Source organism: Balaenoptera borealis (assembly GCF_965194805.1).
Source record: "Balaenoptera borealis genome assembly, chromosome: 20".
In the NCBI taxonomy this organism is placed as follows: domain Eukaryota; kingdom Metazoa; phylum Chordata; class Mammalia; order Artiodactyla; family Balaenopteridae; genus Balaenoptera; species Balaenoptera borealis.
Window position 1 is genome coordinate 61100904 of NC_138879.1, and position 14851 is coordinate 61115754.

The 14851-nt window shown below is 44.6% G+C and overlaps 1 protein-coding gene across 16 annotated transcripts in view; it reads left to right on the top strand.

Annotated features, from left to right (window-relative positions):
• Nucleotides 1–1240: 1240 nt before the first annotated feature.
• The window catches only part of DHRS7B (dehydrogenase/reductase 7B), a 42533-nt gene continuing 28922 nt past the window's right edge, over nt 1241–14851 (top strand). For 4 of the 16 annotated variants that reach the window (XM_082374527.1, XM_082374539.1, XM_082374541.1 and 1 more), the window contains exons 1-2: nt 1243–1359; nt 12132–12241. Coding sequence is in view for 1 of the 16 variants with exons in the window: in XM_082374538.1 (XP_082230664.1) it covers nt 1340–1359 (20 nt within the window). In the remaining 15 variants the exon portion in view is untranslated. The other 12 variants (XM_082374533.1, XM_082374534.1, XM_082374530.1 and 9 more) reach the window with 10 other exon arrangements.

Below are 14851 nucleotides of genomic sequence, written 5' to 3' on the forward strand. Positions count from 1 at the left end.
TCTGGCTTCTGGGTTTCTAATGCAAAATCTGCTGTCATTAAAATTTCGCTCTTGTTTTCAGATTTTGTGGATACTTGTGAGGACGTCCATGGTATGTTAGTTGACTAAAGTGAATAAAAGCAGTGTGTAGAGTATTATGTTGTTTGTATAACAAGGGACGGTGGGGAGAATGCTGAATATATACATAATTGCTTGACCTCACATAAGATGCCTCTGGAAAGGCAAGCACAGCTGGCACTGTCACCAAGGTGAAGGAGAAAGGGGTGCCTGAACAAAAGGAAGGGAGGTTTTTCAATTTATACACTTTTGCCATCTCTTGAATTTTGAACCATGAGAATTCCCCCCAGTTTCTCTCTCCACATCCTCTTTCCATGCTTCCTCTTTTACCACTTGACGTCTTTACAAAATTTATTTGCAAGAATTACTTACATATTCTAAATAAAAGTCATCTTCAGATATACGTATTGCAAGTATCTTCTCCACTCTATTGCTTGCCTTTTGCTCTCTTGATGGTGTCTTTCCACGTCTTAAAGTTAACGATGACCAATTTATCAGCATTTCCCTTTAGGGTCGGTACTTTTTAATGTCCTGCTAAAAAGTATTTTCCTCTCCCACGGTCACGATATTCTGCTGTTTGGGACTTCCCTGGGGGTCCAGTGGTTAGGACTCGGCGCTTTCACTCCTCTGGCAGGGCTGGATCCCTGGTCCCGGAACCAAGATCCCCAAAACCGCGCGACGCAGCCAAACAAAACAAAACTAAAAAACCCCGATATTCTGCTGTTGGCTGTTATTTTCCAGAGTCGTGTCTTTCACATTTAGGTCTACAACCTATCTTGGATTGATTTTTTTGCGTTAAGTAGGGGTTACGGTTCGTCCCCCAACCCCGCCAAGGACATTCAATTGATCGAGCACTTTTCCTTCAAAATAACTCTTCTATTTCATTACAGTGGCTCTTTTGTGGGGAGAAGACGTGTGACTACATACCCGTGGGTCTGTTTCTGGCTTCTCTCTTCTTTTGCATTGATCTTTTTATTTATCCTTGGGCCAGTATCACTCCGCTTTACTTACTAAGGCTTTACACTTCGCAGCACACCTTCTTCAACTCTGTGTCCCTGCCCTCTTCCCCAAGAGTGCACGGAACTCAAACCGTGACCTTCCGAATTTCCCTCTGGAAGATGGAGGGAGGGCACTTAGGCCGGAGGACGCAATTCAGACCTCCGCATCCAGCCCCTCCTACCTGCGCCTTGAGGGGCGCCCGCCCAGCGCGCATGCGCAGCCTCACGGCTGGGCGAGGGAAAAATACGTCACCGGAGAGGCGGGAGGAGGGGGTTGATTCGCCATGGCCTCCGCAGCGAGCAGGTAGGGCGGCGGGCGGGGGAGCCTCGGTGGCTAGGGGCGTGAGGCCCCGCCCCGAGCTGAGGCGCGCGGCAGGTCCCGGCTCGAGCTCGTCTCGCCCGCTGAGGGGAGAGAAGTGGTGTGGAAGCCGAGCGGAGGCCGCGGACCCGGAGGGGCGCCCGCGCCGGAGTCCGGGCTCAGCGTTTTCTGGATGGGGAGCCGCGCCTTCGCTGAGCTTTGAACCTCGGTTTGCGCGGCTGCAAGTGGGTGTAGGCAGGCGGCGGACCCGATTTCCCCGATTCCGCGCCGTGCGCGGGCGAGACTGGCGGCACCTGGCCGGTGCAGAGTTAGCGCAGCAGGTACCTTTGTTCGGAGGCAGGGCGGGGTGCTGCCTGCTGCGTACCCGCGGGGTTGCCACGGCATGTCTTGCTCCTCCTGCCCTTGCTCTGCTGTTCCCAAGCTGTGCGGCTTGGACCAGTGTCCTCAACTGTAACTTTGGGAATAAAACGCCCCCCCCCCCCCGCCCAATGAGGTTGTCGAGAAGCGTGGTGAGATTGCGCATGGGTGGTACTGAGCTAGCGTTTGGCACAGAATAGGTGCTCAACAAATGGTACCCGTACAACCCTCTTTTCAGTTTCCATTGCTATGGTGATTTGAGAATTGACGAGTTACTTTTGTTACGAAATAGTTAACGAAATAATTTTTGATCTTCCTATACACGTGTTTAGTGAACATAATACTTGCTTCTCTTAATGGAATTACCAGGAAGTGCTTTTCACGTCTTCCAACCTGTGTGTGGGGAAAACAGAGGAAGTCAGTTTCTAGAAAAGTGGCAGATAGAAAAAGGGATCCTCAACTTGGTGATACAGGGATAGAATTAGCAAAAGTGATCTAATTCTTAAGGATAGGCAGGGAACTAACTTTTTTGAGCACCCACCAAAATGACTGTTGTAGACATCTCTTATTCCTCAGCACGAGAGAGTATAGTGAGTGGTATCACCATATTCTCCAGCCCAGTTTTGGTTGCTGAGAGCACCCACAGCAAATAAGTGAGGGAAGCAGGCTTTTAAAACTAGGCTTCTGTATAAAACAAACTCATTCTAGTACAGGGGTTGCTTCTGAAGAGGTCCTTGCTCAAGAATTTATTTTTTTAAAATATTTTTTAAAAGTTTATTTATTTATTTTTGGCTGCGTTGGGTCTTCGTTGCTGTGCGTGGGCTTTCTCTAGTTGTGTCCAGAGGGGACTACTCTTCATTGTGCGCGGGCTTCTCATGGCGGTGGCTTCTCTTGTTGCGGAGCACGGACTGTAGGTGCGCGGGCTTCAGTAGTTGCAGTACGCAGGCTCAGTAGTTGTGGCTCACGGGCTCTAGAGCGCAGGCTCAGTAGTTGTGGCGCACGGGCTTAGTTGCTCCGCGGCATGTGGGATCTTCCCGGACCAGGGCTCGAACCCGTGTCCCCTGCGTTGTCAGGTGGATTCTCAACCACTGCGCCACCAGGGAAGTCCTGTCTTCATTTATAGTGGAAGAAATGGACTCAGAGATGGGAAGAAATTTAGCACTGAACTAGTAAGGGCAGAGCCAATTCCATGTCACTCCAAAAGCTAGTGCTTGTCTATGTATTTCATTCATTCCTTCACTTCAGAGATATTTATTGAACAGCTGGTCTGTACCAGCAGGTGCTAGGTGTTGGGGATACACTGATGGCCAAAGCAGACACAGCCCCTGTCTTCAGGTAGCAACTTGAGTTGAAGTAGCAACTCATAAGCAATGAGTCTAGCAAGGGAGACACACAGAAAATAGAAAATGACCAACTAAATATTGGCTGTGGTCATGGTACCCGCCATAGGAGACAGTAGAGGGCGCTGTAAGAATATATAATGGGGTCAGTGGCAGCAGGCGGGGTGAGGAGGGACAGGTTCGCCTTTCCTGAGGCGATAGTATTGAGCTGAGACCTTAAGGACTGAGTTGGAGCTAAATAGGGCAAAGAGAAGAGTGAAGAGAAGGAGGGACGCACGTGAGGCCTCGAGGGTCGGAGGGGCTGTGTCTGGTAGTTTCCGAGCGACCCACGTGGCCGGCACTGGAGAGTGCTTCCAAGGCAGAAGCGGACACAGGTTGGATCCCATCCGAGCAGTGCTGCGCCCCAGGGTTTATTTGCTTCCCAGGACATATAATCAACTACACAAACCGTGTCTGTGTTCCAACTCCTGGCCTCCTTCTTCAGACATGGTTAGGTCTCTGGTTTCCCTGGGTGGGGACGGATGTGCGAAGGGGCATAGACCTCAGTGTGACACTTGCTCAGTGTTGGTTACTTGCGTGGCAAAGCTGAATAGACAGGAGTGCCAGTATTGTATTTCACCCTATTTGTCTCTGCTTTGCGAAATTATTTAACAATTTTTGCAATGGTCCAAGTCCTGTGTTAGCTACCTAGGATACAAACGTGTAAGGATAGTTACTAATTTAATTCATGTTTTATTTGCTTTCCATTTAAGATGCTACAGTTGCTTTACCAATATTATTCTTCAGGTGTGTTTGTTTACCATCTGCTACGTGCTAGGCCCTGTGCTAGGGACATAGCGCGAGCAAATAGGCATGGTCTGTGTCCTCCTGGAGCTTAAGCTCCCAGCTGGGGCTGGAGGACGGAGAGGGAGGGGGAGCGAGTCAGGGAGATGGGGTTGGAGAGGTAGGCAGGGGTCGGACCATGCAGGCCTCACAGGTCATGCCAAGTATCTGGAGCTTCTCCTAAGGATGGTGGGAGGCCACTGAAGAGTCTCAGTCAGGGAGTAGAACCAGCAGTGTGTGTTTGTGAAAGATCACTCTGGCTTCTCCCTCGGCGGAGGCGGAAGTCGATGGGTGTGAGGGCTATTTAAAAGGTAGGATCAGTGGGACTTGGTAATAGGTTCACTCTGGGGTAAGATGGAAGAGGGAGGTTCAGGGCTGATTCATTTTCTGGCCTGTGTATCTGAGATCGGAACTCAGAGGAAGGACATGAGTTCAGTTTTGAGTAAGACGTCTTTGAAATGATCCAGGTGGGGTGTCACAAAGGCAGGGATGTAGGAGGGTCTGGCACTCACATGACCGGAATGGCTGAGTCTCTAAAGCTCTTGTCAGAGAAGAACACCTTTCCCATTTTTTTTTTGGGGGGGGGCTGTGCTGTGGGGCATGTAGGATTTTAGTTCCCTGACCAGGGATCGAACCCGTGAAGCGTGGAGTATTAACCACTGGACCGCCAGGCAAGTCCCCACCTTTCCTTACTGAGGGAGCTGTCAAGGTGGGACCTGTGAGGTGGTCCAATGAGAGTAGAATTTCTCCACATTTATGTTGGGGAAAGGTAAAAATAAAATCTTCTGCCAACCTAGGAAATGCTCTCCACAAATGCGGAAAGAAAAGAATTCTGTTATTCAAGCATTAACCGAAAGTGGGATACAACACAGGTAATCTGCAAATGAGACTACAAAAACAGAAAAAAAAAAAAAACCCACCATTTACAGCGCATTACATACGTAATCTCAAGATTAACGGTAATTTGTCCTCTTGTAAAAAGACTAGACAACACCATTTGCTGTATGTGTTTTCATCCTAAATTTACCTGGTGATTGGGGTGGCCGTCTGTGCTAGTCAGTTGCCTTTCTCTGAAAGAACAATAAAACATCCTTAATTTCTGTGAGCAGGTAGTCGAGGTGCCTAGGCTGAACTCCCATGATGTTACCTTAAGAGAGATGGCTCCCAGGCCCTTCAGAAAAAAACTCTTGGGTTTTACTTGTGGCTGGAGCTAGCTTATTTAGCCTTTAAAAAGGTTTGCTTACATACCAAAGGGGCAGAGGAAGGATTTACAAACTCTAGGTTTTTCAAAGAAATGCTCTAAGAAAAAGGAGAGAAAAATCTCTTTCCCTTTTTGCAACAGGGAAAAGTCAGTTTAAAAAACTTACTTAAACAGTGCAGTAAAATGTTGGACTGGAGCTCTCTCAGTATGGGAATTGTTCTGGAGATGATCTTTAAGTGAGTTCCATGTAGTTGTGCATATCTAGGATGCCTGCAGGTGGTCAAATCTAGCCCATAATTTCTTGTACATTGATTTAAAGAAAAATATAGATCCAGATCCTGCTGGTTTCCAGCCAGAACTCTTGTCTCTGGTAGTTAACCCTTCCAGGACTTGTCCTCTTTAATGTCAATAATGTCATTTCTCACTCCTACCCATTGTTAAAAACATAAAATTCAACTGAGTAAATTTTTTTAAAATTAATTAATTAATATATATATTTTTGGCTGTGTTGGGTCTTCGTTGCTGCGCGTGGGCTTTCTCTGGTTGCGGTGAGCGGGGGCTACTCTTCATTGTGGTGCACGGGCTTCTCATTGCGGTGGCTTCTCTTGTTGCATAGCATGGGCTCTAGGGCGTGCGGGCTTCAGTAGTTGTGGCACGCAGGCTCAGTAGTTGTGGCACACGGGCTTAGTTGCTCCGCAGCATGTGGGATCTTCGCGGACCAGGGCTTGAACCCGTGTCCCCTGCACTGGCAGGCGGAGTCTTAACCACTGTGCCACCAGGGAAGTCCCTAACTGGTACGTTTTAAAGATTTTACTGGCTTTCTTTGAGTCATGAATCGGGCAGCCTCCCATCTAGCAGACAGAGAGGAGCTCCGAGGAGCTGTACAAAGTGAAAGACTTTTACAGGCAGAAGGAGCGGGAACAGGAAGCTCTACCTGGGAAAAAGCGGGTTGGTTGTGGCGAGGTCACCCCCCTTTAAGGGATGCAGGGGTCCGCCAGGCATATGACCTCACTGTGCTGACCAGGCGATTCCTGATTCCCTGGTTTAAGATTCCATTTCTGGGAGAGGCTGAAACTAAATAAGTGAAGTTTGGTGATGTGGGGCTCAGCATCGGTGACTCCACTTTGAGCATATTTTCTTGTTTTTAACACCAGTTCTTCATATATGAGATATTTGGTAGATAAAGTTAGGATTTTAATGCAGAAATGAACTCTCCACTAATCTATTCTGGAAGGTCATAAATGTGGGGATGGAAATTGAGATTGAATGGCATGTAAATTTAGCTTGGAAGCTGCTTTCCACTCACCGAGGTAGGAAATTCAACAAACTCTCTTTTAGATTCTACCTGAGCTATCCCTTCCATCTGCTTAAGTTCACAGTAACCTGAGACTTGGCCACTAAACTGCTTACTGGAGGGAGAGACCGCTGATGGCAGCTGAAGTGATTGAACATTGCTTACCAGTAGTTTGAACTTGTTTGCTGTAATCAGCCTTTTTTCATCATTAGTGTACAGGAATGCAAGAGATTTCTGTGCATTAATTTTGTATCCTGCAACTTTACCAAATTCATTGATTAGCTCTAGTAGTTTTCTGGTGGCATCTTTAGGATTCTCTATGTATAGTATCATGTCATCTGCAAACAGTGACAGTTCTACTTCTTCTTTTCCAATTTGTATTCCTTTTATTTCTTTTTCTTCTCTGATTGCCGTGGCTAGGACTTCCAAAACTATGTTGAATAGTAGTGGTGAGAGTGGACATCCTTGTCTTGTTCCTGATCTTAGAGGAAATGCTTTCAGTTTTTCACCTAGTATATCTTCTTTGGAAAAGAAAGTTTAGAGAAGAAACAGCTCATTTTTTATCTGGGTTATCTTTTATTCTTGTGTTGCAAGAGTTCTTTTTATATTCTGGACACTTGACCCTTATGAGATACATGATATGCAAATATTTTCTCCCATTCTGTTGGTTGTCTTCACTTTTTTGATAGTTTTCTTTGAAGCACAGAAGTTTTAAATTTTGATGTTCAATTTATTTTTTTCTTTTGTTGCTTTTGCTGTAGTGTCATAGCTAAGAAATCATTGCTTAATCCAAGATCATGAAGATTTACACTTAAATATTCTTTAAAGTATTTTATAATTTTAGCTCTTACATTTAGGTCTTTGATCATTTTGAGTTAATTTTTATATATTGTGTTCTGTAAGGTTCCAACTTTATTCTTTAGTTTGTGGATATCCAGTTGTTTCAGCATCATTTATTGAAAAGACTGTTCTTTGCCCATTAATTTACCATAATGTAAAAGTCAAAGCCATTCTTTAAAAACTCACTTGTTTGCTAAAAGATTTCTATTTCATTTATGGGAAATGGCTTATGAGCAGTCCTTTTTTAGGTAACTGCCTAATTCTCCTTGAGTGTTTTTTTTCCTTTTGTTTCAAAGAAAATAAAATGAGCAAGTGGGATGTATTCCATGAATGCAAGGTTGGTTCAATATTGGGAAATTGATTAGTATCTTATACAGCATTATTAAGTATTAGGAACAATGATATGATTATTTCTCTAGATGCCGAAAAGCCTGTCAAAAAATTCAATACCCATTATAATAAAAGCACTTAGAAAATAGAAAAAAAAAAAAGCCTTTATGCTGTTACATACCCTAGCAATAAACATGGTGAATGTACAAAATATGTTTTCGATTTAAGGTATTTTTCTTCTTTTAATATGGGCTCTGGAATTTGCCAAGTAATTTTTTTTCAATTCTGAAAAGGCTCTGAGAGAGAAGTAAGGAGGGGAATATGTATGGGGAAAAGTAAATCTGCCAACAGTGTTTGGTGAAATAAACAAATTGTTTGATGGCTTACTGTGGACATGTCCTGAGGCGCCGTGGCCGTGTCCTTAGGGAGCTATTTGGTGGGGTGCTGGGAAAAAGTGATAGGTCACCGGCTAGGCTATTTTTAAATGAAAGCTTAGAAGTTGGCTCTGGAAAACCCTCTCAGGTTATTATGCTTCCCTCCTCCTTTAGTCCTCCAGAACGTGAGATTCCTTTCCATGTGTTTTCTGGCATTAAAGTCAGGACACTCTAAGTTTTAAGTGGAAGCATTATTAAAAACTGCCTCAGAGTAAAGGGCATTTCCTAGTTAAATTTCACAATTATGTTTTCCAGTTCCAAAAATAACTTGGGGGACTTCCCTGGTGGTCCAGTGGCTAGGACTCCGCACTCCCAGTGCAGGGGGCCTGGGTTCGATCCCTGGTCAGGAACTAGATCCCACATGCCACAACTAAGAGTTTGCATGCCTCCATTAAAGATCCCGAATGCCGTAACGAAGATCCCGAATGCTGAAACTAAGACCTGGCACAGCCAAATAAGTTAATAAATAAATTAATAATAAAAAAAAAGCCTTGGAGCTCAGAGTGAACCATCATCCTAAATAAACTGTCTAAGAGAGAGAACAGTGGGCAAAGGCAAATAATTTATCCAAATTCATGAGGAAACTAATTTGTTAGAATTTTAAAATAATCTGATTTCAACCATGAGCCTACTTGAAGTTAGACAGCATTTAATGTTTAATCCTTTATGAATGACACACTTAAAAATTTTTTTATGGTAATAAAATATACATAATTTGAATTTACCATCTTAACCATTTTTAAGTGTATAGTTCAGAAGTGTTAAATACATTTATAATGTTGTGCCACCATCACCACCATCTGTCTCCAGAATTCTTTTCATCTTGCAAAACTGAAATTCTGTACCCATTAAAAAATAACTCCCCATTTCCCTCTCTGCTCCCAGCCCCTGGCAACTCCCATTCTGCTTTCTGTCTCTAAGAATTTGACTACTCCAAGTATCTCATGTAAGTGGACTCAGACAGTATTTGCTTTTGTGTCTGGCTTATTTCACTGAGCATAGTGTCCTCAAGGTTCATCCATACTGTAGCACGTGTCAGAGTCTCCTTCCTTTTTAAAGCTGAGTGATATCTCATTGTATGTACATATCACATTTTGCTTATCCATGCATTGGTTGGTGGACGCTTGGGTTGTTTCTGTGTTTTATCTATTGTGAATAGTGCTGTTGTGAACATGGGTGTACAGATATCTCTTCGAGACCCTGCATTCAATTCTTTTGAGTATATACCCAAGCAGCGGGATTGCTGGATCATATGATAATTCTATTTTTAATTTTATTGAGGAACCTCCATACTTTTTTTTCAGTGGCCATACTGTTTTACATTCTCACCCGCACTGCATAGGGTTCTAATTTCTCCATATCCTCCCACTTATCATTTTCTGGTTTTTTGATAGTAGTCATTCTAATGGGTGTGTGGTGGTATCTCATTATAGTTTTTATTTGCATTTCCCTAATGACTAGTGATATTGAGCATCTTTTCATATACTTATTGGCTGTTTTTATGTCTTCTTTTGAGAAATGTCTGTTCAAGTCCGTTGCCTATTTTTTTTTTTTTTTTAATTTATTGGGTCTTCGTTGCTGCATGCGGGCTTTCTCTAGTTGCGGCGAGCGGGGGCTACTCTTCGTTGTGGAGCTCGGGCTCTAGGCGCGCGGGCTTCAGTAGTTGTAGCACATGGGCTCAGTAGTTGTGGCTCGCAGACTCTAGAGTGCAGGCTCAGTAGTTGTGGCGCACGGGCTTAGCTGCTCCGTGGCATGTGGGATCTTCCCGGACCAGGGTTCAAACCCGTGTCCCCTGCATTGGCAGGCAGATTCTTAACCAGTGTGCCAGCAGGGAAGCCCCCTTTGCCCATTTTTGAATCAGGTTGTTTTTGTTTTGTTTTAAATTTTAGAAGTTCTCTATTTTAGATATTGCTCCCTTATCAGGTATATGATTTGAAAATATTTTCTGCTACCCTGTGGGTTATCTTTTTACTCTGTGAATAGTGTCTTTTACTGCACAACATTTAAAATTTTTCATGAACCAATTTATCTAGTTTTTCTTTTGCTACCTGTGCGTTTATAGAGTCTTATCCAAGAAATCATCACCAAATCCAATGTCATGAAGCTTTTGCCTATGTTTTCTTGTAAGAAATATGTTTTAGGTCTTACATTTACATCCTTGATCCATTTTGAGTTAATTTTTATATAAGGGTCCAATTTTGTTCTTTTGCAAGTGGATATCCAGGTTTTTTTTTTAAATTTATTTATTTATTTTTGGCTGTGTTGGGTCTTCGTTTCTGTGCGAGGGCTTTCTCTAATTGCGGCGAGTGGGGACCACTCTTCATCGCGATGCGCGGGCCTCTCACCATCGCGGCCTCTCTTGTTGCGGAGCACAGGCTCCAGACGCGCAGGCTCAGTAGTTGTGGCTCACGGGCCCAGTTGCTCCGCGGCATGTGGGATCTTCCCAGACCAGGGCTCGAACCCGTGTCCCCTGCATTGGCAGGCAGACTCTCAACCACTGCGCCACCAGGGAAGCCCCTCCAGTTTTTTTTTAAATTAAATTAAATTAAATTAAATTATTTATTTTTTGGCTGTGCCATGTGGAATGTGGGATATTATTTCCCCAACCAGTGATCAAACCCATGCCCCATGCAGTGAAAGCACAGTCTTAACCACTGGACTGCCAGGTAAGTCACTGGATATCCAGTTTTCTTAGCATCGTTTGTTTGAAAGACTCTCTTTTCCCCATTGAATGATTTTGACATTCCTGTCAAAAATTATTTGACCATATATGCAAAGATTTATTTCTGGGCTCTATATTCCATTGGTCTATGTCTGTCTTTGTGCCAACACCACACTGTTTTGATTACTCTAGCTTTATAGTAAGTTTTGGTATCAGGAAGTGGTTCTTCCAGCTTCTTTGTTCTTTTCCAAGATTCTTTTGACTATTCAGGGACCTTTGAGATTCCATGTGAATTTTAGGATGAGTTTTTCTCTTTCTGCAAAAGGCATTGTTGGGATTTTGATAGGGATTGAATTGAATCTGCAGGTTGCTTTGATTGGTATTGACATTTTAATAGTAATAAGTGTTCCACTCCATGAACATGAGATGTATTTCCATTCATTTATGTCTTGTTTAATTTCTTTCAGCAATATTTTGCAGTTTTCATTGTACAAGTCTTCACCTCCTTGGTTAAGTTAGTTCTTAAGTATTTAATTCTTTTAGTTGTTATTGTAAATGGAATTGCTTTTGCATGTATAGAGATACAACTGATTTTTCTGTGTTGACTTTGTGTCCTGCTACTTTGCTGAATAAATTTATTCTAACACATTTTAAACACATTTTTTGTGGAGTCCTTAGGGTTTCCTACATACAAGATCATATCACCTGCAAACAGATAATTTTACTTCTTCCTTTCCAATTTAGATGCCTATTATTTCTTTTCCTTCCTGATTGCTCTGGCTAGAATTTTCAGTACTATGTTGAATAGAGGTGGTGAAAGTTGGCATCCTTGCTTTGTTCCTGATCTTGGAGGAAAAGCTTTCAGTCTTTTACCATTGAGTCTGATGTTTGATGTAGGTTATTAATGTATGGCTCTTACTGTGTTGAGTAGTTTCCTTGTATTCCTATTTGTTGAGTGCTTTTGTCATGAAAGGGTGTTAAATTTTATCAAATGCTTTTTCTGCGTCAATTGAGTTGATTGTGTGGTTTTTTCCTTCAGTTGATGTGGCATATTGTTGATCATCTTCATATGTTGTAGGATCCTTGCATTCCAGGAACAAATCCCACGTGGTCAGGATGTATAATCCTTTTACTATGCTGCTAAATTCAGTTTGTTAGTTTTTTTTGTTGAGGAGTTTGGTGTCACTCTTCAAAAGGGATATTGTTCTGTAGTTTTCTTACAGTGTTTTTTCTTGGTATCAGGGTAATGCTGGTCTCATGGAATGGGTTAGAAAGTGTTCTCTCCTAAAACGGAGGAGTCACTAGCTAGGGCTGCCCTGGGCTGGTTGTGTGCCATGTGGCCAGCACACCAGCTTGGGTGGTTTTGACTTGGAATCAAAGCTTCAGGTGAGGCTCGTCCTCTAGACAGGCCATCTTATCACAATTCCAGTCGTTTAATTTTTGTGTTTCTTTGTTTATCGCCACTCTGTCTGTCTAGGCGGTGAGCTTCATGAGGTCAGAACCCACGTCTCCTTGGTCCATCGCCCTGCAACCCCGGCCCCGCCAGCACCCGGTGTGAGTGGCACCTCGTGTGCCTTAGGTGAACAGGTGAGCGAGAGCCATCCTGGAGCTGAGAGGACGCTCGGCATGTGAGGTGTGGATGTAAAGTAGGGAGCTTGGTCTTTTTACGAAACGCCATTAAAGCTGCCTGTCTGGGGACTTACCTGGTGGTCCAGTGGTTAAGACTCCATGCTTCCAATGAAGGGGACGCAGGTTTGATCCCTGGTCAGGAAACTAAGATCCCACATGCCGCATGGTGCAGCCAAAAAAACCCAGCTGCCTGCCTGGGCCGCCTTTGCTCAGTTCCTGCCTGAAATCCTCTCTGGAAATGCGTTATTGCTTTTTTTCAGTTAGCTTATGAGTCGGCAGGACCTTAGCATTTACAGAGTGCTTCCCATGTGGTTTCTCATTGGAATAATCACCCCCATTTTGAAGTTAGGACATTTAGTTGCAGAGAATAAACCTGCTTGCGTCACACAGCAGGGACATGACAGGGTGAACTTGAACCCTGCTCCCCAGTGTCAGCTTGGTGCTTTTTCTGCTTTACACCCACAGTGAGCGCCTTGTGTGGTTTCTGTCGAGGGGTCTGGGCCTCTTGTGTGCTCTGGGAAAGAGGGCAAGATCACTCAGGCATCTTCCAGTAACACTAAATTCATTTTATAAAGCACATTAGAAACCAAAATTGTGGGACTTGCCTGGTGGCGCAGTGGTTGAGAGTCCACCTGCCAATGCAGGGGACACGGGTTTGAGCCCGGGTCCGGGAAGATCCCACATGCTGCGGAGCAACTAAGCCCTTGCACCACAACTACTGAGCCTGAGCTCTAGAGCCCGCGAGCCACAACTACTGAAGCCCGCGTGCCTAGAGCCCGTGTTCCGCAACAAGAGAAGCCACTGCAACGAGAAGCCCGTGCACCACAATGAAGAGTAGCCCCCGCTCGCCACAACTAGAGAAAGCCTGTGTGCAGCAACAAAGACCCAACACAGCCAATAATAAATAATAACCTAAAAAAAAAAAAAAAAAAAAAAAAGAAACCAAAATTGTTTTTTGTGACAAGGTGTCTAGGTAGCTATCATAAGTGTTGTTTTTAAAAACTGAACAAAGGCTTTGGCCCATAATAAACGGCTAGCCTCCAGCGCCCTGTCGTCGTGTCAGGAGCCCGCGCTGCAGGGTCTGGTCTCAGCACCTCTCATCCCACCCTCCCAGGCTGGGCGTGTTGTGCAGCGGGGGCCCAGCATCTTACTGGAGAGCAGTGCTCGCTTCTCCAGGACTGGGTGCTCAGGACCCGGTCTGAAGTACTCGCAGGCCTTCCTCTTGGTTCTGTCTTCACTAATGCCAGCCTGCACTCCTTTAAACTGGGGGCCCTAAGGCTGGCATCCCAAAGTACACCCCATAGGCCACTCGTTCATGGCTCGTTCCAGCACTCCAGGGAGGGCCTGCTCACCTGAAGGTATCCCCTGGCCTCTGGTCCAAGTTACTCTGCCCTGGGGTAAAAGACTAGAGTAGACATGGGTGCTGGAAACTGCCGCTGGTGAAGTATCTGCTGTCTGAGGTAGGATGCTATCTTTTCTTTTCAGTCAGAGACGGCCTTAGCTGCTGCTTCTCATACGCTTGAGACCAAGAAAGAGTGGCTTTACTCTGCTTTTACTTTCTGAAATTAGATACGTATTTTCAGATATGGGTCATAAGCGTGACCTGTAGCTTACGTCACCTTTAATAGAACAGCTGGCTGTCAGCGCTAACACACAAGAGTGGATGTGGGCTGTGGGGACTGAGCCTGACTGCTTTTGCTGCCAAGCCCTTCCTTGCCCTGTGGCCTCGGTGTCCTGCCGTCCAGTTGGAACCCCTCTCTGCCCTTTAGCCTGATTTTCTCGTGCATAACATGGCAACTTATTTCATGACTAATCCTTCCAGACCTGAACTCATTATCATTTTTAAAAATTAATAAATAAATTAATTAATTAATTTTATCTTTGGCTGCACTGGGTCTTCGTTGCTGTGCGCGGGCTTTCTCTAGTTGCGGCGAGTGGGGGCTACTCTTGGTTGCGGTGCGCGTGCTTCTCATTGCGGTGGCTTGTCTTGTTGCGGAGCATGGGCTCTAGGGGCGTAGGCTTCAGTAGTTGTGGCACACAGGCTCAGTAGTTGTGGCTTGTGGGCTCTAGAGCGCATGCTCATTAGTTGTGGCGCACAGGCTTAGTTGCTCCGCGGCACATGGGATCTTCCTGGACCAGGGATCGAACCCGTGTCCCCTGCATTGGCAGGCAGATTCTTAACCACTGCACCACCAGGGAAGTCCCTCATTATCATTTTTCACTTTGGAGGGTTTTCAGATCCCCTCCTTTGGTTTTCAGATATAGCTCTTAATGGTTTAATTTCTATGTGTGGTTTCTGAGTAGATTCTAACAACTTGTTTTTATTGACGGTTCAATTTATTTTATTTTTGTAACTGAGAGAAGAAAGGAATCTTAGGAACAGATTCCATCTGTGAAATGCAATGTAGAATTTTGGCTAAAGGGTGGAGAATGGAACAGATGGCATAAGAGGTGACGTGCCTGCTCCGAGTTGGTTTCTCGGTGACGGTCTTGTTTCTAGTTTGAGGTTACGAAAGCCTCAGTAGAAAGTAGGAGAGTAGTGCAGACCCACAAACTTTCCGGCCGCCT